Raw genomic sequence first — 27,120 nt, 5'->3', positions numbered from 1 at the left:
TATTTTGGTGATGGACACATAGATACTTCTAGCAAGCCTGATTTTCTAAATTAGCATTAAAATTATTATTTCAAAATTATGTTACTAAATTACATATTTACTCATTATGATAGAAATGATACAGCTACTATTCCATTTGACTGGTTTTCAAATAAGTAGATTAGTACTGATATCCTATTGCCCCTTCTAGTCTTTGTTCTCTATAGCTTCTGATGCAATCCTTTATGTTTAGACATGTCAAAAACCAGTTGATTTCTTTTGAGAAATTTCCTTTACCTATTTAAGAACACTCATGTAGCATAATCTTAAGTTTTTTGTTTTATTTCTGTATGGGTTTTTTTCCTTCCCTTACTGTGTGTGAAGTGCCTTCAGGCAGCTGTTAAAATGTGGCACAGAGAATGTGAATGACTATTTCTGATATAAAATAATTAACAGTGAACTGAGGTTGAAACCAGTTCAGAGTGTTCAGAGATAATGAATTGCTTTTTAGATTTTTAGCAGAAGGTCTCTACGGTACTATTAGTCCACAGTTCATTACATTGTGGTACATTAAGTGTATTGCCTTGTTTTCACCAGTGTTTGATGTGTTACAGGATATGTAACCCTTGGTTCTATATCTGAATTAAGTTGATATTAGTACTTTACAGCTTCTACCTCTAGAATGCATCTTAGTAATATATTTCAAACTTTGACTTTTTCATAGAAGATTTTCTTGAATGGGATAGGTGATGGTGAGAGGCCTTAATTCAAATATAACCTTTTTCTTTGTCACAAATGGCAAAATCTTGATTCATAATCTGCCTTTGTTCTGTCTCACTTTTGATAAGCAATTTACTATATCAGCCTACAAGGATTTCCTGAAGCTTGTTCTCACTATAAACTTATGCCTTGATTACCAGTTGTATTCGCTATAAAAATATCTCTTCCTTTATGACACTCTGATTGTAAAATGTGTTCATTTTAGGATTTACACTATTTTTTCTTCCATTTTTTTTCCCTGTGTGTCTTTAGCAGTGCATTCTTGTATTTATTTCCTTACCTTTAAGACTGCTTACTTTGATTCTGTGGCATTTGTACTTAATATGCTTTTGCTGTACCCCATTTCCAGGCCTTGCTTTCCTCTGCAGTCTGTATGTCACTGTAGTCAGACCTGCAAGGTATCCCCCTCTCCTATGAACCTGACAGCTTTTGCCCCGTGAGTCTGACCCAAAGCCTGTACATGACTGAATGTCAAGAACAGTTTTTAAGCTCTACTATTTATACATGTGTGCAGAAAGACAAAAGTCAGGGACTGGAAGTCTGTGGCATATCTTTCCACTAAGAGAAAAAAGGACTTGGCAGTGAAGCTTGCCATGTTATGTATTATGGCCCAGATCCAGCTATAACTTGTATGTTAGTCTGGAAATAATCCTTCAACAGAAAGGTTATGTATGTAAATCCTCTAAATTTCATAGAGAAGGAGAAGTTTTTAATTGCTTAGTGCCAAAGACCAAACCACTTAAGAATTATGGTGCTCCAGAATGTAGGTAGGTATGTATGTGCTTGTGTTGTTCTGACTTAGATAATGTGCTAAATTGCAGTGCAGTGTAAATAGACATATTTTTCTGTTCTAGCACACTCTCCCGTTGCTATATGACCTGCTGTCTAGTTTATGAACATTAATGGACTTGGGGAGCAGAAGAAAGGAATCTTTTTGTTGATCGGTGTAAATTTTTTTTCTGCCATTGCAGATATTGTTAAAAAGTGCCAAGAAACCTTGTGAGCATGGAAGCATTTAGATCTTAGGTCTTGTGTTCATCTGTACTGCTATACGCAGAGTGAAAATGTTCAAACAAACGGTAATGTGTAGTGAGAATTATGTTTTCTTAAAGAATTATTTTCTTTGGCAGCATTTGTTTATAGTGGGAAAAATGTGGCTTACGTGTAATTAAGCCTGCAAACAACTGTAGCACAGAAATGTAATAATTCTCTATTGGTATAATGCATACTGTAATATTTAATGAGAAATTGGCTCTAAAATGGTTTTCCCTCTCAAGGCAGATGTGCTGTCGGTGACTATAACCTGTCCTCTAGGTTAAGCACAGACCTACTTAGTAATAGCTTCCTAATGTCTTTTACAAAGTACACCTTTTGCAGTGTTTTGCCTTAACAAGGTACTCATCTGGGGTCTGTTGTCTTAATATTTCTTGTAAGTTACCAGTTTTGGAAAGTACCCTGAAAACACTGTAGAGAAGAGACAGACAGGACATTTTTGGAAGAGGGCAGTATGAAATAATGAGGGCTTGCAGAGAGCGTAAAAGACTGCTGGAAGGGGCAGGAGGCAAACAGAAGTTGGACATGGGTTTCGAGGAGGTGTAATTCTGGGGAGAGGAAAGTATAATGTGTTTTCAGGATTGCTTGTTACTGCCCTTTACTTGAGCTGTTCCTGGAGGTATGTACTATGTACAATTTGCCCTTCGGTTGCTCTGCTTTTTAATTCCTGTAATGTATGATCTGGTCTCTGCAAAAGATGCAAGTTAGCTTTTGGAATTATTTGTTTTAGCTCTCTCTAAGATAGTAAAACGCATCTGTTTTTGAAGACCAGATGTTTGAAAGTGATGCATGTGTCTGAGAATTAATATGCTTAAAGCATACTGTTGTTTGAAGTGCTGCTAAGCAGCCAGTCTAACTGTGGAAGTGGACGCTATTATGACAAGTAGCGTGAGTAGGAAAGGATATCTTTGGCATTTCTGTTTTTCATGTTGCTCAGAACTGCTGAGTGAGAAACTAACCAATTTAAGATCACTAAATTTAGACTTCTGTGAAAACAAGGCAAAGAGGTCAAAAGATACTGTGGAGATAATAGATAACAGCAAGAGAATATGTGATGGATACTGTAGTACAAAGTTCTTTCATATTCATCCCTCCCTTGAGGGGTTTCCTATAAAGTGATACTACATAATAGGTCTGTATAATGTTTGTAAGTCTTTTCTTGGCCTTCTTTTTTTTGTATCATTGGGGGGGTTTGTTTTTAAGATTAAGGGCATGGTTTTCAGTTTCTTGTCAGGTTGCCTTTGTAGAAATATTACAATGGAATGAGTTTCTTGGTTTTCTGAAAACATTAGGTGTCTTAATTCTTCTTGTAAACCTCATTTACAGAAAAATTGTATTACCCCATTGCCTTGTATATTATTCTTTTCAAATGTTTGTGTGTCCGGACTCCTTCCTTTATTGCTTTGCATAGTCCTGAAAAATTCAGAGGGGATTGGGTAAATAATTGACCACTGTGATTCTTGGCCATGTACCCGGTCATCTGAAAGGGGTGATATGGTGATGTGTAATTCAAAATCTTACTCCCTGGCTACAGTGGGAGAGGCTTGGGGTTTTGGTTCGTTTTCTTACAGCTTCTGACAAGAGTGGGTTGGAAAAGGTGCCAGGTGTTGACCTTGCGGCAGCTGTGGTTGTGAATATTTAGTTACGTAAATTTAAAGTCTAAAATTTATACCTGTCACGTCTGTTCTGATTTGAAGATTGTGTGATCTGTACAGGGCCACAGTCCTAGGTAGATGCTTCAATGCTGTGGAATTCTGATCTTCTGGTAGATGGGTAAACAACAGCAAGAATTATTTGCCTTGTATTGCTTTGTGTGCGGTCTTCTGCAGTGGTCTTCTGATCTGTACTGCAGTATGGCATCAACAGTCACTTTGTGGTGTGACCTAGATGAAGTAAACAGGGGTGTCTCTGGCTTTTTTCTGTAGTCTCTTAAGTGTTGACACATTTGAGAAGAATAGTCCCAGGTTTACAGGAGAGCAAACATGCTGTCAAACCTCTGATTTGTAGCAAAGAATGAAGTATCATAGCAATGGTAATCATATTGAGAAAGCAGAAGAGAGCATCTGTTTGCTTTTATCGGAGGCAGCATGTACTATGTGGTGCAGCTACCTACCTCTTTGAGAAGAGGCAAAATGGCCAAGTCAGTCCTAAGAAAGGACTCTGATATTTTTCCCTTTTTGTTACCAAAAATGAAAAATAATGCCAAGGAAAAGAAAGATGGCTTAAAAGTGTTGGCTGAGTAATAAAGCAAGCTTAAAGGATTTTGATGCAAATCTAATATTTAGGTATTGTCTGTTTTCAGTGCTGTGTGTGGCTTTTTAAATTTTTCATCATGTTTTTATTTCCCTGTTTTTTGTAGGCTGGGTTTGGCTATGGCTTGCCAATTTCTCGTCTGTATGCTAGGTACTTTCAAGGTGACCTTAAACTCTACTCCATGGAAGGTGTTGGCTCGGATGCTGTTATTTATTTGAAGGTATGAATTTGACCCTTTTATAACCTAGTAATGTGATGCAATTTGTTTATAGCAGGCTGAATAAGTGACCTTTCTCTCTTTTCAGTCTTCAACTTGTTTTCAAATCAGTAATTGCTATCTTCATTATCTTATTTAAATCAGTTACACAGAATCCTGAAACCCAAGGTTATAAATATTAACCTGGTACTAATACTAGTTTACTTTCATTTTTCAGTCCCCAGTTTTGGATCTTTGCATTCTGTTAATCCATCATAAGTGCTGAATTTCCAAAGAACTGGGTGATAAGAGATTATTTTGGCTAATACTTTGATTATAAAAGGTCTGACAACAATAAAACTGACAAAAATGTTGACTAACTTCTGACTAGTACATACTCTTTTCTATGCAGTTCTTGACCTTTGTGCAGTACACAGTGATGATCCTGTTGTCATGTTTTGGGAGATTCCAGGCTCCTCAGGGGCTTAAGGTTGAAACTAACTGCTTGAATATCATCAGGGAATTTAAAAGAATATGGTGTATAGCTCATGTGCAGGTTGTTGACTTAGTGTTGGCACTGTGTTTTTCTGTATGTAGCAAGTTGTGGAATCCTGTGCAAACCTTAGTTCTGATGGGTGTTTCTCCTGTGTGTGTGGAGGAGAAAGGTACGGCCTTTCTCAGTGGAAAAAGGCATGCTGATGGACTGTACTAGATCAGTCCTCACAAGTCAGTGTGCTGACAGAGTCCAAGTTTGCTGGAGAATTGAAATGTTAGAGTAGTTGTCTGCCCCGTGTCAATGACAAATCTCCCTAAAATGTTTTTTGACCAAAACATTTTTCCTGCTGTTTTTGTAGACCTCACTCCTGGAAAGAAGCAATATATTTGCAAGTGCTACTATTTTGTTTTAACATTACAATAACTAGTACTTTGACTATAAGTAGAGCGATTAGTCACAGCTAAAGTATTTTCAAAACAGTGTTGTGACATATAACACTTGGATAATTGACACACTTGTTCAATACAGAAGTTGTAACTGTAGAACTCCCCAGAGTATCATCTTGCTCTTGGTGTCTGTAATGCTATCTTACTCTTGCTTTTGTTTTTCCATAGGCCCTTTCAAGTGAATCATTTGAAAGACTTCCAGTTTTTAATAAGTCGGCATGGCGACACTACAAGACTACACCTGAAGCAGATGACTGGAGCAATCCTAGCAGTGAACCAAGGGATGCTTCTAAATATAAAGCTAATCGATAATTTGCCACCTTTTGTCTCTGTTGGCGATGACCTCTGCATTCAGTATAAAGTCTCTGCTTTGTTCCAAAATCCTTCAAACCGCAGTAGCTAATTACTTCCAAAGACCTAATCAGGGCATTGAAAAATACTAAGAACAAAGTGATGATTGGGACGTAAAGGAAGGCAGTAAGCATGGTTGGTATATGAATCTTGTCTACTTCACCAGAATATGCTTGGTTGCTTCAGTCATCCTTTGACAAATGGGATTGCACTGATTGCATTTAAGAATGCAATGTTCTAACAAAAAGATACTATTTGAAATGGCTAATTTTTATTCCAAGGTAAGGATTGGCCAGATGTGCATAATACCTTTAAATGGTGAATAGTATCTTGCACAGCAATATGATATAAAAGTTCTAATGTAGTTGACCATATGCTTTGAAAATCCACTCTGCTGCATTTTATATTGCACAGTGTCACCTGTTACAAAAAATCCCTTTGAGCTCTTGAGATCGTGTGTCAGATGAGCTTCTAAATGCATAGTTCTAAAAAGGCTTGTGCAGCTTTAAACTGATATGTTCCCCAACTTCCAAATCCATTTGTTAAGTGCATACAAAAGTTACGTTGTTATAAGACATTGGGTTTTTCCCTTCTTGGTTTGCACCTTCATGATTTTCTTGACATGCAAACACAGAAATGCATTTCTGTATGTTTTACCTTTTTTTGTGGAAAGTAGTTGGATCATCTCTCCATACAAGAAATTCTGTCTATCTGGGGACAGGGGGTAATTCAGTTTCATGTCTATTGCCTGTCATTTTGGGTTGATTTGGAGACAGAAGTGCTGAAAGGCCAGACAGCCAGTCATACAAATTAATTTGCCTTAAGAGTGTTGATTGGTTGCTTGGAACCAGATTAGCTAAAAACCTGTAAATATTTTGCAAAGTTATTTATATATTCAATGTCTGACTCTAGTCTGGTAGGGTGAATTTGTAGTGTATATAAAGACGTTGTACACCAGCTTTTGGAAAGTGTCACTGGTCTGAATACATGAAACTGGAGATATCATAGAAATGACAGGGACTAAATGTAGCTTGTACTTATTTAAGGAACAAAAATCATCAAAGAGAAAGCCCCTAAGTATTTTCCCCTTAAATTTATTGTAAGGGTTATTGCTGACTATTAGGAAACTGTTCCTTAACAAGCCTTTGCCAAATAATGTTTCTGATACTGTGGCTTATTAGAAAAAATTGTGACGTTTAGAAGTTCTGGTGATCTCCTAGCTGTGGGAATAAAGTAGATGAGTTGGTGCAACTCTGATGCATCCTCAGTTTCTCATAGGTGTTTTGATATTTTTCTGAGAGATACTGCAGATTTTAGCATGGAAAAACGAGATTTGTTTACTAAAATCATGGGGGAACTGGCCCTTTTGTCCTCCCAGTATTTATTTTTATAAAGAACTGATCTATTAAACAGGGAAATGCTGAGGAGTTCCTAGATATTTTGTAAAAATAAAAATCTTAGTTTGACTCAACAGTAGTACTTTGCACTTAAATAGCATATTTCATCAAAGGATTACAATGTGCTTTGAGCAATAAACTTCACATAGCTCGATTTCTGAAGAGTTAAGAGTCCTTACCTTACAAACCCTTAACTTTGTTACAGTTAGTTAAAGAATTTGTATGTGACTAGTTCATGATTTTGCAGGGCTTGAGGCTCTGTGGGCTTCGCTACACTGTACAGGTGAGTCACACTGGAGCACCAGGTTGTTTTTAGTGTGCTCTCATACACATCTCTGAAGTGCTGCTGTGCTGTTTGGAGGTGGAGATACCAGGACAGCTGCTGAAGGCTGCTTGGTTCATTACCTGGTAAGCTGTGCCCTTGTGATGCCCCTCTGTTGGCAGGTAGGAAGAGAAAGGGGCTGTCCTCTTCTGTTCCTGAACCAGACTTATTTGACCCTGGCTAGTGGATCTTTATGTGGCATGGAGAGGATGTAATGCCTGTAGCCTCTAGAGCACTAATTTCCCACTGGTGCAGAGAAGGCAGATTGCTGCTGAAGTGATACAGCTATGCTGCTGGGTGAAATCGGAGTAATAGTTTGACTGAAACACCACAGCTACGTCACAGCTACTAAAATTTAGTCACTTGTGCCCTCACCCATAACTTCTTACTGGTTTTTAAATTAATTTCAAATTGCGTACGTTTTCTGTTGACCACGGAGGGCTTGCTTAAAAGTGGAAATTTGTGATGAAACTAGTATTGTCCCAGTTGTGTGGGGTCTGTTTTTCCTAGAACATTTCCTAAAACATGCTAAGTTTTTGCAAGAAGTTGATTTTCACTTTTGTTAGAAGTGACATTTTGAAGCAGTAAATCCTGGCATGGTGCTTCTTTTTTGGATGTCTCCTTACACATGGAGAGGGAACCAAAAGAAAGGATACAGGTATATTGAACTTGTTTTCCTGAAGTGAATATAAACCACAGAAGCCAGTGAATGAAAGCTGAAGATGCTGTGGAGGATATTATTTCACCACTTGGCTCACAAAACCAACTGGCTGGGTTTCAGGGCTGAAGTGCTTGAGTACTTGAAAACCAAAGTCCCCCAAAATAGCACCTATTTCCAAGAACTCTGAGTATGTACTAACACCTTGAAAGCAGGAAGGCAGGGCACAAGGAATGCGTTTTCTTTCCATTTCCCAAGGTCTGTTTGTGGGCATTACAGTGAATATGAGAAGCCACTTTTCTCTCCAGCCTTGTTTAGGCAGCCTGTGCTTTAGTGGAGATCCCAGGTATGCCATGGCTTGTTACTTATTTATCATCCTTGTGCCATGTTTCTACATAGGGGTATTAGTCAAAAAACTGGTCTGGGAAACAACAGCAAGAGACCTTTGATTAGGAGGGAGTGTTTCAGTGGGTGTGCCTGAAAAATGAAGGTGGATGGGTTTTTAATACGGCTGGTTTAACTTCAGATACTGGTCTTTGTTCAGTTACTTCTGTCTTTGATTAGAGTTTGTTCCAACTATTTGTTTTAATATTTTGGGGCTCTTACTACCAAACTTCCTGATGATGTAAAAGTGTATTTCTTTTTATGGATTTCAGATGTATGACCTGTTAACGTTGTTGCAACCTGCTTGTCTTGAGTTACAGGACACATAAGTAGGGAAAAAATGTTTTCAATGAAAATGCTTTGTATCTGTTGTGTTTAGTGATAAAAAGAAACAAACTGAGCAAGAGATGTTTGTTCCTTGATTCTTCGTGGGAATTCACAAACCACTTCTGTATGTTGTAGTGTAACAAATAGTTTAACTTTTTTGTCCAGTGTACATTTTTCTGGTGTTACGTCTTGAGTGTAATCTTAATCTCCTGCTTAGTTTAATATTAATAGATACTGAAGTATCTCCAAATCCTATACTTGTTTGTGCTTATTGTTCCTCTAGGCTTTGTTTTGAGGTTGAGAAGGGGTCTTTCAGAATATGCAGTTGATGAGAAACATTCAGAAGATACTGAAATGCTTCTTTTGCAACTCTGATGTAGCCTCTGTCTCTGTACTTGACTGGTGATCTACGATAGTACTGAGAAAGTCTTTGTCCTGCTGCAGTTTGTGCTACCTCTTGGGCAGTGTTTAAAGCAGGTCCCTTGACACATGCTTACAGAATATGGATATTAATTGTAGTGTTCTTGGAAAACTCAAGCTACTTTTTTGCTCTGTAGGCAACACTTGCTGCTCCAGCTGGATAAAATACTTTTGTCTTCTGCGGAACATAGCATTTGCTTTGAAACAGCAGTTTGCTTTCTCCAAGAAGTGAGCAAGAATGATCTTGCAGTGTAGAGCAGTTTCCTCTTCACTTCCAAACTCAATATTTAAGGTGAATTTTCAACCTCATTGATGTGGAAGATACCTCCCCGTTCACCTTTCAATAAGAACTTGCAGATTCTTATGTGTTGGGTGCTGCAAAGTGCAAAATAGTCTTGATTGGTCTAAATTTTGTAGGGAGTAGCCTCAATGTTTTTTGTTAGTATTTACCTCTTGAGGGTAATCGTGTGACTTCCCAATGTTTTCTTGTATGTTTCCTCGGTTGTCATTTACATGCTGTGGTTTCTGATAGTTCTTCATCTCTTCCTGACAAACTCATCTGAATTAATGTATATGTTTATTCAGAACTTAATATGATGGCACATGACAGAATGATGTGTTACTGAGTTCAAAGGTGAGTTTATTCAGAAATGAAGAGCATAGCTGTAAGTTGTGTGGCAACTTCAGGGCTGAATCTTGCAAATACTTGCACAGTTAAACAGTGTATGAAAGTCATCCCACTTAAATGAATCTCTTCTCAGGATCCAGACTTAAGCTGTTGATATTAATTTGAAATGGTAAAGATTTGTGTAACTGAAGGGGCTTTCTAGTTAAAAATAAACAAGAAAATTTAAATTCCATGTGCTTTCATTGCAGCATCGTATTCCCTTAAAAGGTCTGAGAAATTGGAAATTGTTAGCTAAGAGCTGAATTGAAATTTTGGTGCCGTCAGTTTCAAACTGGTAAAATTCAGGTGGATTTATAGTGGTTTCACTAACAATTTTGTTATTTAACTGTATGGGGGGTTTTTCCTTCAGTTTTATAGCCCTTAGTGTTAATAAATAACAATAAGGTTTATTAGGTCACTGCAAGTAACAGAAGGGAGTATTTATCCCCTTGGGTCATCATTGTTACTGTGGTGGCAGCTGCGTGGCTTAACAGCACTTCAGGCTGCTGGTTTGCAGAACTATGGGATTTGGTGAGATGCTTAAGCTGTGGATGGAGCTGCCTCATCCAGCAGTGCTTACACTTCCTCTGAACTGAATGGAGGTGAAGCCTTTGTTTTTAGCTACTTCCTAATACTTCTGTGGAGTGTGACATTTCCTTTAACAGTCAATGTTACAAAGGACTGCCTCCAGTTCATCCTTGCTGCTTGGAGGTTTTGATTTCCTGACACAGAATCAGCAGAAGCTCCTATAATGGTTTGGAACCAAAACTGAGTGAGTGGGGGTTTCTGGAACTCTGGTATCTGATTGTTCTGAGCATGTCAGCATGGTTTGTTACCAGAATGTTTTCTTTGAGGCATATAAGCACCTTTTGAGGTTTGGGCTTTTCCTGCTGCATAAATCTCCCTAAAGCTAAAGTTGCTTGGATCATTCTTAACATTTGAAATATCCGGTATAAAGCAACACCCAAGGATTCTACCTTGAATTTCTTCAGCTTTCCATAGTTTCATACGGTTCACAACTTAAAACGAAAAAGCAACGTTTCTTGCCAAGCAGTTCCAGAGCAGGGAGATGCCTGGAGACCCAGCTTGCTTGACTCACTAACTTGCTTACATAGTAATAAATGAGGCTCCACATGGTCAGAATTTTGCAAGAACATCTTTCAGATGAAGAATTTATTTTGAAACCTGAGATGAAATCTGTGGGCTGAACTTTATTGCTGTTTGCCATCTGCCGTGGCAGGGTATTCACAGGAGCAGAGGGGCTCATTAAGTGGCTCAGAATTGCAGTATCTCTTGGCATGTACCACATAATATTTGACAGTGGCTGCCTGTAAAATAGGAACCAACTAACTGGAGCAGCAGCAGCATAATGAAGATTTATGGCTTCAGGACACAGGCTTATGTGGGAGAACAGTTTGTAATTACAGACCAGATATTCATTATAGAACCCATGCCTTTTTTTAGACTGTTGTAGACTCGGTACTTGAATGTGTTAATTAGAAAGTAGAAAGAAGTCTTGCAGTAGACAGTTTTAAAATGAAGTCAGGTGTACAAGACATGTCAGGCATGCTCAATAGGAGAAATTAAACATTCTTCTGTCAGATCAGTTTATAGTCATCATTTGCCACTAAGGCTGTGTTTATTTTAAGCTTTTGTACCATCTCTTCTAGTACAACTGAATATAGTAAAGAATGGCTGCTGTATTTTGTCTATCAGCCATTCAGAAGACTTGTCATAGCAATCTGAAAACCCCTCTCATTTTAGGGATTTGGATAACTTTTCCTGTCTTTGGCCCAGCATATCCCCTCTTGTGTCTCCCAATCCAAAAGCAACAGGCATGTCACTTTGCTTCTGCTAGTGTGCAAATAGGAGACATGATCTGGAAGTTGTAAGATGATTTTCCTCCTTGGTCTGCCACTGTGGATGCTTTCCTTGAAATTAGTAAATGAGCAGATGCTGGTAAATAAGCAGATTTTAATTACTTTTTCCAGAAGAAAGCTTTAGTTCTGCCAGTCCTCAAGGTCACGTGTTGACACTGTTTTGGCATTAGAAAGCTTTCAAAGGATAGCTGCATTAAAATTTGCTCGTGGTGGTGGAAACAGGCCAGCTTGCACTGTTGTGTCAGTTGTTAAAGTGGAAGGGCCATCTAGCAGACTTGAAATTGCCAGCAATGTTTGTGGCTTGGCTTATACTTTCTGTGAGCAGCTTCCTTCCCTGTTTTACTTTGCTCTTTATTCTGGTGTCAGTAAACCTCTTCATAGATGAGAGAATGCTTGATACAGCCCTTGGGGCTATGGAGGACCAACACTTACAGAAAAAACAACCAACCAAAGAAAGAAACCACCACAACAGAAATTTGCTCTAAAGGATTCTTTCATATTTAATCTTGCCATTTGGCCTTTAACCATGTATTGTAGCAGTGCGAGGTCAGGGCACTGTTAAAAATCAAGCTAGTTTTCAAACTGGTGATAGAAAATACCCGAAGGAGGGTCAAACAGCAAAGTAACCGGGTTCTTAGTGTTTCTGTGCACTAGCTTTGAAACGGAAAAGATAGGGGCTAGTATGGCATGTAGTACAGTAAGATAACACAACCCTGTCAGTATTCAAAGCTGTTCAGCTGCTTGCTTGTAAAGAGCAGGTTATAATTAATCCTTTCTTAAGTAAGTGGCTGATGAGGCCCTGGCACAGGCTGTCCAGTGAAGTTGTGTCTGCCCCATCCCTGCAGTGTTCAAGGCCAGCTTGGACAGGGCTTCAAGCAACCTGGTCTGGTGGAAGGTGTCCCTGCCCATGCCAGGGGGTTGGAACTGAATGAGCTTTAAGGCCCCTTCTAACCCAGACCATTCTGTGATTCATTCAGTCATGGCTTTGTGGCTCACAGTTAATTAACTTATGGAAAACCAGGGTCGGTTTGTCAGAAATATGATTAGGGAATGATAGAATACAGTTAAAAAGTAGGACATCAAGTTGCAGAGGCTGTAACTTACTGTAACAAAGCTGTTCTTAGCATTTAAAGTGTGAGAGATGAGGTGTGCATGCAGCCTGCTCAGTGCCAGCAGGTAGGATATTCCCTTAGACTCTTTCTGCCTTCATGTATTTAGACCTGGGAGTGATTATTCTGAGAGTGAATGTGTTTATTTTTTCTTGATGAGTCCAGTTAAGCATTTAAAAACATAATTTATTGCTAGGCTTTGTAACACGAATCTGTGCCTTGCAGTTTACCCCAGTCACCAAAAAACAAGCCAAACTGTTGAGATCCCTGGATCTTCAGCTTTCCCATGCCAGAGGTCGTGTTTGCACCTTTCCTGCAAACAGAAGTTGGTCACCAGGGTTTAGGGTTTCCTGCCCTGTTTGCTCCCTTTGGACCAAGCTCACCAGGAGCCAGATGCTGAGGCCAGTGCTGCCCAGCTGCTGCGAGCCTGTGGCTCCCTGCAGCGGTGGAGCAGCCCAGGGCAGTTGTACGTGGCCTCAAGCAGCTCTGCTCACGTGCCCTTGCAGATGTGCTCCTGAGCAAGAGCTCCTGCTGATCAGGCCATTTGAGGCTGCTCTAAAACGGGAGAATCCTGGTTCTTTGCTATGTACTGGCTGAGGTCACAGTGGCAGAGAATCAGGCAGGGGGTTGGGGTGTTCCCCTCTGGGGTGTATGTCTGGGCTCTTCCAGGTGTTTATTGCTGTGCTGTAATTAATGCAGTTTGCTGGGCAGCAAAAGCAATCCCCCTGCCCATGGATACGAGGCTTCTGATTCCTAAATGTAAACGGAAAGCTGCCGTTACCAGAATGCTGGGAGTAAAATGTTGTAAGTTGTCAAAATCTTGGAAAAATTTTAAACTAAGGAAACAGTGCTGCCCGTTTCACAAGCGGTTGAACGGGAGCCCTGCCTTGTACTGCAGGGAATCATCCCTGCTGCTTCAGCCACACTTCATTTCAAACTTTCCCTGCCTATTTTCGCACGAGCTCGTATGAATTCACAGTGGGGACGCTCTGACTGCCTCCGGTTGTGCTCTTTGCTGCTGTTTTCAGGGTTTCTATGGTGCAATGAAATGCCAATTACAAAATCAGAAGTGCTTTGTCGTTCATACCACTGGATTTAAAGTCAGTTCCAGATCTAACAAGGTGCTTGCTGGCAGTAGAGGGAGAAGTTGCCCCAGGGAGCTCTAGGTCTTGCCTTGTGTCACCTTGCCTGGGAGGGTCTCACCCACTGGTGGTTCTTACTCTCCTGGGGTTCAGATCCAGCCCATATGAACAGGGGTCCCTATTGCCCCTTCCCAGGGTGCTGCCAGCAGTGCAGGTGTGTGCACACTACTCCCTACAAGGCATCGGGATGGTGAGCAGGCCTCGGGCATGGTCCCCTGCTCTGAAGGCAGCTTGGTGGCAGAAGAGGAGCAGGACTGCAGCCAGGCTGACCTTCCCTGTCCTGGGAGCATACAAGGGTATCTCCCAGGTGATGCAAGACACTGCTTAAAATGGCCCCAAATGCACCATCAGTATTAAGCTTGTTTTACCAGGGACCATTCTGGTGTGGGCTCTGCCTTTAAGTAGTTTCTCTGCCATGCTCAGTGACTTTGAAATTTGCTTACTCTGTAATTAAAGGTATCTTTGCTGGGGAGGCCTGAGCTCCCATCTGCTGGTTCAGCTTCTGCCTGCCTGAGGCAGGGCTGATCAGTAAATAATTGCTACAGCAGCAGCTACTTGCAGAAAGGACAAAGGGAAGGAGGGAAGCTGGAGTGTTCAGACATCAGACTGACTTAGCTGGAGGAGGGCCAGTGTTGGGATTTGTCTCTGGCTAATGTTGGCTGCAGCAGTTTTGCCTGCAGCTGGCACAGCCGCATACTGTCTCGCACAAAGAGCATCACTGCTGCTGCTGGGGCTGGTCTTCTGAAGCAGAACCAGGATGGCTGTGAAAGCACTGTCTCTTCCACCTGGAAGTAAAATAGTGGCTCCTGATGCCACTGTGCTGTGGCAGGGGGTGAGGGGGGGTCTTGGACCCGCTGGTATCTAATGTTGCACTGTGCCAGCTGAGGCAGCGTTCTCCCACTGTTACCTTGCAGCTGGAAAATTGTGGATGAGGGCAAGGAGAGAGGTGATCCCCACAGCAGAAAGCCGCAGCACTAACTCATGCAACAGGGTTTGGGGCAGTTGGTGGAGCTGCTCTAGTGGCATTTGGACAGGGTGTGAAGCCCTGGGTACAAAGGGTGGGGATAACAAGCACTGTGTTGGCAGTGGGGCTTGTGCTGGGGGTGTGTTTGTGCCCAGAGGTGCTGTAAAATGAGGGTGCGAGGCAGCAATGTCTGTGGTACACCGTTTATTTTTCTTGTGGAGCTTGGCTGGTAAATGGGACTGAATTAAAGCAATGCTCATGAAAAACAAAACCCAGCCATGACTCAGAAGTGCAAAACTGCCTTCCGTGTGTGCAGAGGCAATGAGGGCCTGGTTTGCTGGAGACAGCACACGGTTTGGCGCCTGTACCAGCAGGGCAAAGGCTTCAGCTTGTTGATCTCCTAACTGCGATCAGGCGCCGGGTACAGCGTATGGCTTTGTTGCTGGGTGGAACCTGTGACTCTGAGAAACAGTTTCTGTTTGGCAGAAGCCACGGGTGAGGTTTTGTTTCATCCCTGTTTACAGTCATGGTGCTGTCTTCCACTCAAGCCACTGAACAGAGGCTGCTGAACAGTAAGCTTATGAAATCAGTAAGTTACGGAACTAAAACAAAGCAAAAATGGTAAAAGCCAAGAACAACAAAAACCTGCCGACCTCCATTGCACTTGGCCATCGTTCATCATATAAACAGCACCAGCACAGAGCAGACAGTTCCCGTGGTGGAATGGTTTGTGATGGGAAGACTTAGGACTTGCAAAGGATCAGAAAAACTAACAAGTGCATCCCAGGTATGAAATTACAGTAACAGGTTGCCTAAGGCTGAGAAAGGTCTTAATTGCACCATCCCATTGGGCACACAGCTGGCAGCAGCTGAACTAGCCCTGGCACTCCCTTTGCACTTCCCACCCTATTCCCTGCGCCTCTCTTTTTGCATCTCTGTGAAGAAGGAACTGACTGGACTCCAGAGGACAAAGCACGCCATGAGATAGAACATCCTTGGTGCTACAGCAGTTCAAGAAGTGTCTGGCAAAAAGTTCCCAAAGAAAAATTGGCTACCCTGTAGTGAGGGAGGGATGAAAGCTGTAGGAATGAACAGAATATGGGGATAATTTGGTGCCTGGTACCAGGGTCTGTAACTGAACTGCCTGGAAAAGCATCTGAACGGGAAGGAGTGAAAGGAATTTACCTACTGGGTCACCCAAGTAAGGATGGGTCGGGAGGACTGCTGTTAGCAAGTACTACCACCCCCTGTGCTCAGGCATCTTGTTCCTTCAGCTCCTCCCTCTCCCCGTGTTCCCTGTGCTGCCTTTGCTGGGGACCAGTGAAGTGCTGCCCACAGCAGTCTGTGCCCTGGCGAAGTTTGCAGCTCCAGGCAGCTCTGGTGCACCCCTCTCCCCTGCCTGAGGTGGGCAGGCAGGCAGTGGCAGCTCTTACCTGGCCTGGCACGGGGCTGGAGAGCCTCCAGTGTTCCCATGCCCTGAGGCAGGCTTCACCAGGCAATCCAGGAGCAAACTGGCACTGATACTTTACTGCAGTGATGTCTTCTGTAGCACTCTGAGCTGCAGGGCAGGGCAGCCTCTGGAGCCGGGTGTCCCTGTGCCCAGAAGTCCTGCAAGCCCCTTCACCAGGCGCCAGCTGAGGGGCTGTGTGGTGCAGCCAGGCATCAGGCAGGTCTGGCTTTGCACAGCTGAAGAGATGGGCTGGTGCATTGACAGGAGGGCAAAGCTTCACTCATGCTGCTTGTGCTGTGGTTCTGCTGGGGGCTGTGGGGGTGTTGTGGACAGAGACCCCCATGCCTAACCTGCTTAAAACCTTTTCCCCAACTCTTCTCCACATGAGGGTAGAGAGGAATGCCCTTGGGACCCACTCCATGAACACGGTCTTTGCACACATCTTGGCTAGAGTTTGATGTGAAATTTGTTTAGCCATCTGCATAGCATGTGGTGATAGGAGCGCTGTTGTGCTCATCATTTGGTGACACGTAGCTGGGAGCAGCAGGGTTTCCAAGGAGGCTGTCTCCTGAGGCCTTGGGATCCCGTGTGTTTTTCAGAATTCACCAGTAAAGATGGCCAACATCCTCAAAGTGTGTAATTCCTACAACACACCCCAGCTAGGGCTGTGTTTTCAGTTACTTTCTTGCCTCCAAAGTGCAAAGCCAGGGAGCAAACCAGCAGCTATTGGGTGGCTGTTCAGGCACTGGGAACACGGAGAGCGATTTGGTAAAGTAAATACAGCCCAACTCTACATACACCCTGCACAGAGGCTTGGTCAACAAGCAGCATTCAGTAGATTCAATGTATTAAACTCACTCCCACCAACTCAGCTAGAGGGCTCTCCATTTCACTGGTGTGGTTTGAGGTCTGGGGCAGATCCCATTGAAAAAGAAGTTTCATCTCTCAATGAACTTGCTGCAGCAGTGCCATTCCTTCACGTGCCAGAAAAGCTCAGGGTTAGCAGGGTCCAGTAAGGCTGCGTCTCCTCCATCCACACACTGCAGCCATTGCTTGCCTGTGCACTGGGTCCAGCAGGGCTCCCCTGCCAGTCCTGCTCAGTGCAGAGCTTCCTGGCCCGGCTGCAGCAGCTGTGAGCAGAGAGACACACACAGGAGCCTGCACAAATGTGTCTGTTTTCTGTCAGACCCGGTTCTGTGTCTGGCAAGCACTGCTGGCCGGGCCACCGGGCATCGCAGGGAGTGGGGATGGGATAAGCTCTTCCTGAGATCTCCCTTGCTGTGCTCTGATCTGCTTATGGCATCTTCCAGAGCACATTTCCCACTGTCAGAAATACCCCTGATGTTCCTCGCGCTTCTCCCCATCCAGTGGTTGAGTTTGTGGCTTGTTCTTCTGTCTCATGGTTAAAAAAATAAATCTTTATTTTACTTTTCATCCTCATCTCCCTCGCTCATGCTGCTGAGGGAGGCAGAGGCAGCTTTTGGAGAAGATGGAGGAGAGGCTTTATTGAAGACCCAGGGTGGAGATGGAGAACGGGATGGAGAGCGGCCTCGTGTAGGACTGCTGTTGGGGCTCTGCCGGGGAGAAAAAGCCTGGAGCATTCGGCCGCTTCGTTCCTGGAACATCTGCTTCTGCAAAAACAAAGTGAGAAGATGTTCTCTGAGTAGTGCATAGAGAAGGTATCTACACCTGTGGGCAGGCAGGCAGGCGGGCAGGCGCTGCGCCACACTCTGCCTCTCACCTGGGGAGAGCAGGGAGACAGAGGATAGCCTTCTGCTCTGAAACATGGCCGGTCCAGCCCACGCTTCGCCTTTGCCTCTTTTACTGTGCTCATGATAACCCAGTTTTTCCATGACAAGGGTTTTTAGATTGGACACCCCTAATGTGAGAATACTGTGTGTATTGTCCTACGCCAGCTAGGGAAAACTCCCCTTGGATTTCTCTGTACATGTTGGTCAGTCTTCTGCCTGAGCTTTCAACGTTCCTTGTTCCCAGAACCTTCTCCTTTTAGTGTGCTGGGACGTACCACCCATCTCCCGCTGAGCTTTACTGGCTGGCCCAGCCTTTTTTCTTCCTTCCCTTCCCAAGGGAGGCAGCTACTTCCCCAGCTACCTGGAGCTGGCATCACCCAGACCCTGAACTGGGAGCGGGAATGTCAAAGTTCAGGTGTCTGTTGAAAAGAGAAACACATGCAGGCACTGTTCTGCTTTGGGCTCTTTATTGTCAGTTTTGCTTTGTGGAGCTGTGTGAAGGTTTCCCAGTGCTGGTGGGGTGGAGGAGACCACCTTGCCAGTCAAGCAGTCTGCCACACTAAGGCAAAGGCTTGGTAGCACCTACATGGTCTTGCCGGGCTGGGTTAGAGGAGGTCTGGCCTGTGCTGCGCTGCGCTGCTGCTGCTGCTGCAGGCTTCATGTGCAAAATGTGAGTGCCCCACTGCTTCTTCTGGGGGTGGGAACAAGAAGCCTCAGCACTGGCTGGAGTACTGGAGGTCGGCTCATAGGCGATGCTCAGCTGGAATGGAAGAGCCAGCCCAGACAAAGTTAAACTGATGCTCTGAGAGCAAAATAAGCTGAGGTCTGAGAACAAAGTACTTGTGCAGGATGTACTCTGGTTTTGCCTGCTCGGGCTGCTGCAGCCCACAGGCTTCCTCAGTTTGAGTTTTCATTTTGTTCCTCCTCCCTTTCCCCTGCAGCAACCCTGCTCTGTGATGACCTTCCTCCTAGCCAAGCAGCATGTGGCTGTCCACCTTGCTCTTCCTCCCACTCTTTGAAATGCACTGTTCTGTGCCAGCAGAGGGGCAGGTCCAAGGTTTTCCCATACAGTGTTTGCTAATCCTGGGGGCTAATGACTGAGCACACCTACAAAACTTAACTGTTCCCCTGTGAGCTCCCTCACACTGTTTTTATCACACTGGCTTTTATTAACTTAAGTTTGAGCCTGGATGTCACTGCAGTGCAGAATGGTAGGGCAGTTGCTGCCTGGAGTCACACTTAGCAGTGCTCTCACACACAGACCCATGGCATGTAACCTACCCCTGTGCTCCTGCTGGGTCCAGAATAGTCAAGGCTTCCTACAGTCTCAGTAGTCAGCAGATGGTTGTTGCTCCTGATAAATGGTGCCAGGAAGCATTTGGATGGGGGAAGGGTTTCTGCTGCTGAGAGTTGTGAGGATGTCACCAGGGCTGGCAAAGCCCCGGAGCCTGTTTGAAATTCAGTGGTAGGACCGCAAAGTTGCTCTGTAGATCAGAGAAGCTGAGGTTCTGTTGCTTCATTTGGTCTGTGTCATCGTCCCACTGAAGGTAACCCCCAACAAAAAATATGATATTTGATATGAAATATCCTCTTCCTGAAGAAGCAAACCACTGTACAGGCACCTCATCAGTCAGCCACTTCAGGAAGCTTGGTGACATTGGGATGCTTCATGGTGGTGTGGTACCAGTGCTGGGGGAGATTGAGGTGTCCCAGCTTGGCTGGTATGCCATGTGCCAGAGGGAACTTCACTGTACCTCAGGTTACATGGCCAAGGGATGGAAAGGAGAATCTCCCCTTCCTGCTAAGGCCCTCAGCCAGGCTGTAGGACACCTGCTTCCCAGTCCCTGCTTCAGCAAAGAGCCTGTTGCTTGAGCAAGCCGGTGCACTCGTACCTTCAGCAGGGTAAGCGCCTGCTCAGTCCTGAGATAATGCTTTGCTTTTGTCAAACTTACTACTGGGCAGAAGTATTTTGCTTATTTCTGAATTTTACTGCCTGTACGTTGACATTCTTTCAGTTTATGGAACAAGTGCCAGTTGGGCGTTGCAGAGAAGCTCTGCGCTAAGAGGGTGCTGAGGCACTGGCACAGGTTGCCCAGAGGAGCTGTGTCTGCCCCATGCCTAGCAGTGTTCAAGGCCAGGCTGGACAGGGCTTTGAGCAACCTGGTCTGGTGGAAGGTGTCCTTGCCCATGGCAGAGGCGTTGGAACTGGATGATCTTAAGGTCTCTTCCAACACAAACCCTTCTGTGATTCCATGACTGCTGCTTTTGAGCTGCTGATTCTTTCAGGGCCGTGTTCAAGTCCAGGCACTGGACACACAGTGAGGCCTAAATGCTGTCCCTGGGTTCTAGTTGCAACCTGTAGGATTTATCTGAGCCCTTGCTGATGTATGAGGTGATGCAGCCATTTGCAACCATCCCCAACTCCCTCTGTGCATTGCATAGAGTGAAGCCGGCCCTTTGAAGGTACACTCCTGAGGGAGACCGGCACAGAAACCCTGCCCTGTGAGCTTAGTTTCTCTCTGCTGACCTATGTGCAGCTGCCTGCTCCTATGTGTCTGAGAGGGGGTGGAATGAACCCTACTGCTTTCCACTTCCACAGGGCCATGCCTCTATCATTAGGCTCCCCTAGTGTGTGGTCGTTCTGTCTCATGCCAGAACATGTGACTCTCTTGCAGAAAAACTACACACAGGTGGGCAGAATTGCCAATGAATTATAGACATTTTGACATTTGAAAACTGACATTTTGACCTTTTTCACAAATGGGCATTTTTCTGTGGGCTACGTGGCCCTTTTAGAAAATTGATGCTAGCATAAAGCGTATTATAATAATTATTTGTGAAATAATAACAGCATATTAATGGCATGCAAATTACCGATCTAGGAATCCACCATGCCTGTAACGATTTCTGTACTTTTAATGTCAACATTAAAAGCAACATCTAACTAACAGTGATAAGGCAAATTAATGTTAATAACAGTTTTGACACTAATAGCAAGTTATCATTATTTTAAAAGTCTTTCCTGTTACCAAGGCTCAAAGCGTATTTAAAAAAGCCACACCACCTCTCAGCTCGCTGTCACTGACGCTTTTCCTACAACGCTGTCAGGAGATTTCACTCCTCTTGTTCTTAGCAAAGGTCTCTGTGACTTCACCAGATTCCCTGCCCCGTGGTCAAATGCTAACTTGTGAAACAGGAGGCCACCCCCAGCTCTTAAGAGACCGTCGCAGAGCAGCTTTTCTCTTATCAAATTTGGTAAAACGTTGATCAGCAAAGGGCTTCTAAAAATGCCTCCAGTGTGCAGTTGAGTGGGTAGAGCCAGGGGATGGGATCAAGGCTTTCAAATCCCTTTCCTCTCTCTGCACAGGCAAACTCATCTCACCTCCTCTGAGTTTCACGTGCCCTGTTAGCATTAGTTTTATTTATTCAGCACCTATGGCCACAGGACCATCCCCCATGAGGAACAGTCACTGAGCTCTATGGAGAGTAACTTAAGAAGCTTCATGTGGATGTGGGCAGGGCAGGCAAACCTGGGTTCTTCATCAGAAGAGTTGCTCTCTTCCCCTCCCCAAGGAAAATAAGCTATTTGATTATATGGCTGGGACTTATGTTATTCAGAGAGCACCTGCCTTTGCATGGTAGATGCTGTAAAGAGGTTATAAAGATGCAGTTTCTGTTCTAAAGCCTTCACAGCCTAATTTGAGGGTTTTCTCAACTGAGTGGTAATCAATATGGCATGTCATAGCAGAGAAGAGAACTCCTGTAAGAGGCAGGTACGATGTTACGTGCTTTAGCGGCACTGAGTTGTGACACACCTGTGATGTGGGCTACTTAGTTCACCCCAGGTCTCTGACTCTTTCTGAGTGTTTGTTTATAAACTAAACCTCTGCTATGATCCTTTTAACACAAGGTACCTTTTGTGATGGGAAGTTGTTCAGATATGAACTGATAAAGAGGGACCTGAGAGAACATTGTGTGTGTGTTGACTCTATTCCAATAGTATCTGCTTCATGTTAGTCCTAAACTGCTTCTTCTGGCTTGCTGCCTCTGTTGATACTTTGCCTCAAACTGTAATCCATGAGCAGTGAAAGCTTTGCACAACCCTCCTGCACAGGGCTTGGTTTCAAGTGAGGAGGCAGATGCCTGACTGTCTGTGCACCACGGTCTGAAAATGTACCTCTGAAGCATCCTGCTGTTCTGCAGGATTATTTGTCTAGCTCTTACTCTGCTCCCTTCAGTTCACCCTGCAGTGCTTGCTGGTCTCCTCCGTGCTCGCTCACATTTCCCTGAACAGAGCAATAACTTCACTTATTGCAACTAGAGCAGCACATCTGAGGCAATGCCTGTATTGGAGGGTCTGGCTGGGGCTTGGGCTTTCACCAAAACACAGATGCACAGAGAGAGCTTGTTGGAAAAGGACTGACTCCCAACAAGAAGGCCTGGGAAGGCCCAAGAACAAAGAAATTCTACGTATAAATTAAGCTTTGCTACTGGTTTCAATGTAGCAAGGGGAAGTAGTACAAAAAGACAAAGCTTCTCAAGGCTTTGGCAAGCTATTAGAACTGAAAGATGGGGTCCAGGACTCTTTTGGGGCTCCAAAGTGTCACCAACTCACCGCTCACTCGGTGCATGACTTTGGTTTGAGCAGGTGAGGCCCCAGGGTTTCTCCCCAGAAGGATGCTCTTGCAGACCTTCCACTGCCTTTCCAAGTCACCTGGGGGCCTTTAATAAATGGGCTCTGTGGAGCCAGCAGGTACTGAGGAGAGCTTTCAAAGTGCTTTGGCTCCTAAGCCTTCCCTGCAGTCAGTCAGATGAGCCCAGCCACTTGATGTATAAAATCGCTTCTTGGAACTTCAAATCAGTAGTTTTTCAAGTTAGAAAACTGTCATCTTCTACTACTGAGTATTGAGCATGTAAAGAACTTCTGAAAAACTTTTCAATGGTCTTCTTTCCCTCATCACTTCCAGTGTATGATCTCTCTCTCTCATGTCTGTGTGGTCCCATTTAGTGCTAATGGGGACAACAGACTGTATTAGCCTGTTTGCTTGTGTATTGATGTTACACAGCTCTACTGAATGTAGCATCACATTCAGCACCGCACCTTGACAAAAGATAGAAATTATCCACAAAGAAGCAACAGCCAGAAGTGCAAATCCTCCCACTGCAGTATTGGCACGCGGTACTGGACTCGGCAAGCAGGTCTGGCGTTATCCTACTGTGCTAGCTTTCAAAACAAAGACTGCAGCAAAAGAATCTGCTCTTGACCTGTGTCACGGAGGAGAAATAAAAGCCATCCAGACTTCCTAGAATGGCAGAGTACCTACCAAGGCTCCATCGGGTCCAAACAGCTCCAAAAAGTTGCCAATAAACTCCCTGGACTTTTCTTCCCATTTCTGAATGAGGTCATGGCTCTTCTCCTCCACCTTGTAAACAAATTCTTTTGATTTTTCCTCCACATTCTTGACTTTTTCTTTCATTTTGTCCACTTGGTTTTGAAAGCGGTATTTCTTCTCCTGTTTTCAAAGCGCAGACAGAGATTAACATATAGGGACTGGGAAATTAATTAGCCACTGCCAGCTGAGGAGAAGAAACAAATTGCATTAATGTATCCTAATACATATGGCCTTGGTTAACTATTCCCATGTTATTTTTACAAATGCAAATGTAACATTTGTGGAAGGAAGTGCAGAAGGTACATATTGAAAAGACAGTGCTGGGTGATTACTGTATTTAACCCACTGCATGACTCTTTCCATATTTTCAAACTGAATGCACTTTGAAAATTCTATGACTCTTGCGAAGGATACAAGTGACAAATTAACAGCTCAAAATTCCCAGTAAGTGGAAGGCAAATCTCCCTGGGTTTCCTAGCAAATGCAGCCAGCTGCTGGCTTGCCAGCCCGGATGTTAACTTGGACCAGAATGCCTCTTTGGTTGGGTTTCTGCAAAGCAGAAGCAAACCTCTCTTCAACAGCTTCTGGCTGCAACAAAGATGTGTCTAGGCTAGTGCGCTGTGGCCAGCAGACTTCACAGAAGAAGAGAGTAAACTCCTAATTGACAAGTAATGCAGAAAAAGAGAGGAACAGGGAAGATAACCTTAGGGAGCTTTCATTGGGCCAAGCTTCTAAAATACTCCAGGTTAAAGGGCTTTTGTCTTGAAAAGCTTCTGTACTCCACAAACATACACAGTTCATGCTGTGCCCTTGAAGGTGTAATGGTCTTTGTAGAAGCACAGATCGCTATCAGCTTTTAATTTCCTTCAAACTTAATTTAATGGGCACTTGAATTTACTTTTAAAAGAAGTAATGTTTAGTGCTGAGGTGGGGTTTATTCTAGTTCATGAATCTCTAGAAGAACTGTCTTTGCAGGCCACAAGGCCAAACAAAATCCCCAAGGTCCAAAGAAATCAAACTCATTTTACACCTAATAGGTGATCAACCCTTCCCTTAGTGAGGAAACCAGCACTATTTTGCCTTTGTGAAATCCTGTGGTTTTAATCTTGAAACACAAACAGTCTGTAGTGCAAATAATTATTTCTGCATTTAAATTACTGTTAGCTAAATAACCAACTGCCAGGAGAGACTTCAGGATACATCAGTGTCTGGGGAAGTATACTTCATGCAACAGTATCTTAACCTCAGAACAGCTAAAGGGTAAATTTGAGAGCTCCAACATTAAATTCAGTGAAGCATGCCTGAATTTAATGGATATTTGCAATAGTGATCCTTCTGGGTGCAGTACTTACAAGCAGGATTTGTAGAGGTGTAGAAAGCTAAAAAAAAACCAGCCCAGTGAAATAACTTATGCCCTGTGATCTGTTATTTACCTGTCAGACTTCAAAACAATAATCCAGTGCACAAAACCCTTATTAAATGACACAATTCAGTCCATCACAATCAGGCTGCTGCAAGTCAGCCCAGTTACAAGGGAGATTCCAGTTATGTGGGTTATCTCAAGGCCTTAAGTTAAGACTTGAAACAGAAAATGAAGGAAAGTAAACTCATTTCTGTCAAGTGTTTACTCCTCAGTGGAGTATAAGGTGCAATTTTGTACATGGAAGCTGAATAATTTAAGCCATACTTTCAAATGGTGCTCTTGCCCTACAATTGTAGTTTCTGGTTTCTTCAGCATCATTTATGTACCAGCTACCTAACATGCTTCCTTGTCCTTTAAAAACCATTTTAGCTTTCTCTAGTAATGGCAGTGCTCAGTGGTTGGTTTGGTGGACTTTTTGTTGCAGTGTAGAAGAAATTCGGATATCACAATCTTTGCTTTCTTCTTGAAGTCTTGCTGTCTTCTCATAATGAGAATAAAGAAATTGCATCTTGGTTGAGTGGCTGAGAAGCCTACAGTGGTGGGGTGGGCTCCTTCCTAGTCTGTCATTAGAGCACCTACAGCTCAAGGAGGAAGGGGGAGCAGCAGCTCTGTTACAAACATAAAAGCACAAGATGGAAATGTAGCTGCTAATTAATAGGAGCAATTAAAACAACCCTTAGCTTACCAGTTTCTTTTAAATTAAGTTCTTCCTAGCTATTTTAAAAGCAGCAGGAGGAAGATATTCTTTCATAAGTTTTACTGTGTTTGGAGTCCTAGGAAGAGTGTCTCAGACGCAAATGCAGATCCATGTACTTACATTTATAAAACTAACATTCAGCTCTTTGGCGGTGTATCCTCGTTGGAGATTGCGCCTGGCATATACATCATAGTCCCGCACGATCCTTGTGATGATATCAGATGTGGAGATACCTTCAGTTCTCTGTGTTGGTACAAACATTCCTGAGCAAAGTGGGAAAACAAAGCCTGCTGAGAAAGCCCACTAGGACCAGGCACTGTGGCAGGTGGCTGAGGATGAACACACATGCACCTTACCTGACCAAAGGTAAGAGACTTGCAGTTCTACCTGTCTTACTCCTAGTTCTTTCCTGTTGTTCCTGTGTGAGCTTTGGGAAGGCACTAGAAGATACTGAACTGCTGTACTGTTCATTTTCCCTCAAGTCTTCAGAAGGACGCTTCAGAAAGGCTACAACTTGCCCCCTTCACAGTGTCAGCTATGATGTGGAAGCTATTAGACTGGCAGGGTCTCCCGAGTTGGGAAGGCTAAACCTCACAGCTGTGGCAATTCACTGAGCACTTCTTTCCGTAAGTGTGTTATTTAATGTTACATAAAGGAGCTGGGGGTTGGCTTCCACTCATGCTATCAATAGGGTATTTGCTGCTTTCCTGCATATTTCCACTCTCTCCTCCACTCCTGCCCTGCACTGTCTGACAGTCTTTGTTCTGCTGAGTAAAACAGACCAGCTCCTGGCCTTGGCCGAAGCCAGGAAGTGCTTTCAGGTAAAAGATGCATTACAAGAACTGCAAAATGCCGTGGAGGTGCCAGTAGCTTGTAACAGAAAGGTGAAGCATAATGGTAGTGTGAACAAGCATGGATATACCACAGGGACTGAGGGTATCAATCTCTATAGCCCCCATTTTATGTCCACTGGGCCATGTCAGTGGCTGCATAACCTCTCTCCCTGCTCCAACAAATCAGTCCCTAAGAAAACTGGCCACTTATTAATAGTGCTTGTATTTTCATCAACACAGCTGGGGTATATACTGCTCCTCATCGAGACAGACTCACTTGAACTGTTAATGCAAGACACAAAGGCAGTAATAGCAGAGTGCTAGCACACTTTGGTTTAGTAGTTATTTAGGGCTACAAAAAAATTACTTCTCTCACGGGTAATTGCAACATCAAGCTGCTGATGAGAGGGAGCTGTGAGATAAGACTGGAAATGGTTTTGCAAAAAAAAGCAATGCTTTGTCTTAAAAGTGTGCTATAGCTACCAGCAAATTAATCCTCCCATGTTCTTGAAGTAGACAGGCACTGCTACCTAATTTCATAGGGTTAGAAAAAGACCTGGAGAAGGAATCAAGCAGCTTAGCAGTCTCTTGTGACTAACTGCTATGTGATAGTGTTTCTTTCTGATCTCTAATTAATACTCTGCTAAAAAGTAGATTATTTTAATCATGAACAGAGAGGTTTCCCTGATCGTGCTTTTCAGGCTTGCAGTAGTCACTCAGGGAACTATTTCTGGAAGCAGTGAAACCCA

General features: G+C 43.6%; 2 protein-coding genes across 8 annotated transcripts in view; one reads left to right on the top strand and one right to left on the bottom strand.

Moving 5' to 3' along the window:
* PDK3 (pyruvate dehydrogenase kinase 3) overlaps positions 1-8,715 on the top strand; it is a 52,347-nt gene extending 43,632 nt beyond the window's left edge. For all 3 annotated transcript variants that reach the window (XM_061355126.1, XM_061355124.1, XM_061355125.1), the window contains 2 exons: positions 4,172-4,285; positions 5,372-8,715. In XM_061355126.1, coding sequence (XP_061211110.1) covers positions 4,172-4,285; positions 5,372-5,515 — 258 coding nt within the window. In that variant the 3' untranslated portion in view covers positions 5,516-8,715. The remainder of the gene's footprint in view (positions 1-4,171; positions 4,286-5,371) is intronic.
* Positions 8,716-15,013: 6,298 nt separating this feature from the next.
* PCYT1B (phosphate cytidylyltransferase 1B, choline) overlaps positions 15,014-27,120 on the bottom strand; it is a 38,726-nt gene continuing 26,619 nt past the window's right edge. For 3 of the 5 annotated variants that reach the window (XM_061355121.1, XM_061355119.1, XM_061355122.1), the window contains exons 6-8: positions 25,659-25,801; positions 23,350-23,538; positions 16,394-17,905 (exon numbers count right to left, since the gene is read on the bottom strand). In XM_061355121.1, coding sequence (XP_061211105.1) covers positions 17,699-17,905; positions 23,350-23,538; positions 25,659-25,801 — 539 coding nt within the window. In that variant the 3' untranslated portion in view covers positions 16,394-17,698. Of the gene's footprint in view, positions 15,881-16,393; positions 17,906-18,475; positions 18,786-23,349; positions 23,539-25,658; positions 25,802-27,120 lie in introns of those variants that run through there. The other 2 variants (XM_061355123.1, XM_061355120.1) reach the window with 2 other exon arrangements.

The sequence above is a fragment of the Neopsephotus bourkii genome, unplaced genomic scaffold (genome assembly GCF_033783945.1).
Source record: "Neopsephotus bourkii isolate Nb327-2 ecotype Australia unplaced genomic scaffold, CSIRO-AGI_Nbou_v1 NB_780, whole genome shotgun sequence".
NCBI classification, from domain to species: Eukaryota; Metazoa; Chordata; class Aves; order Psittaciformes; family Psittacidae; genus Neopsephotus; species Neopsephotus bourkii.
This window is presented reverse-complemented; position numbering and strand designations above follow the sequence as displayed.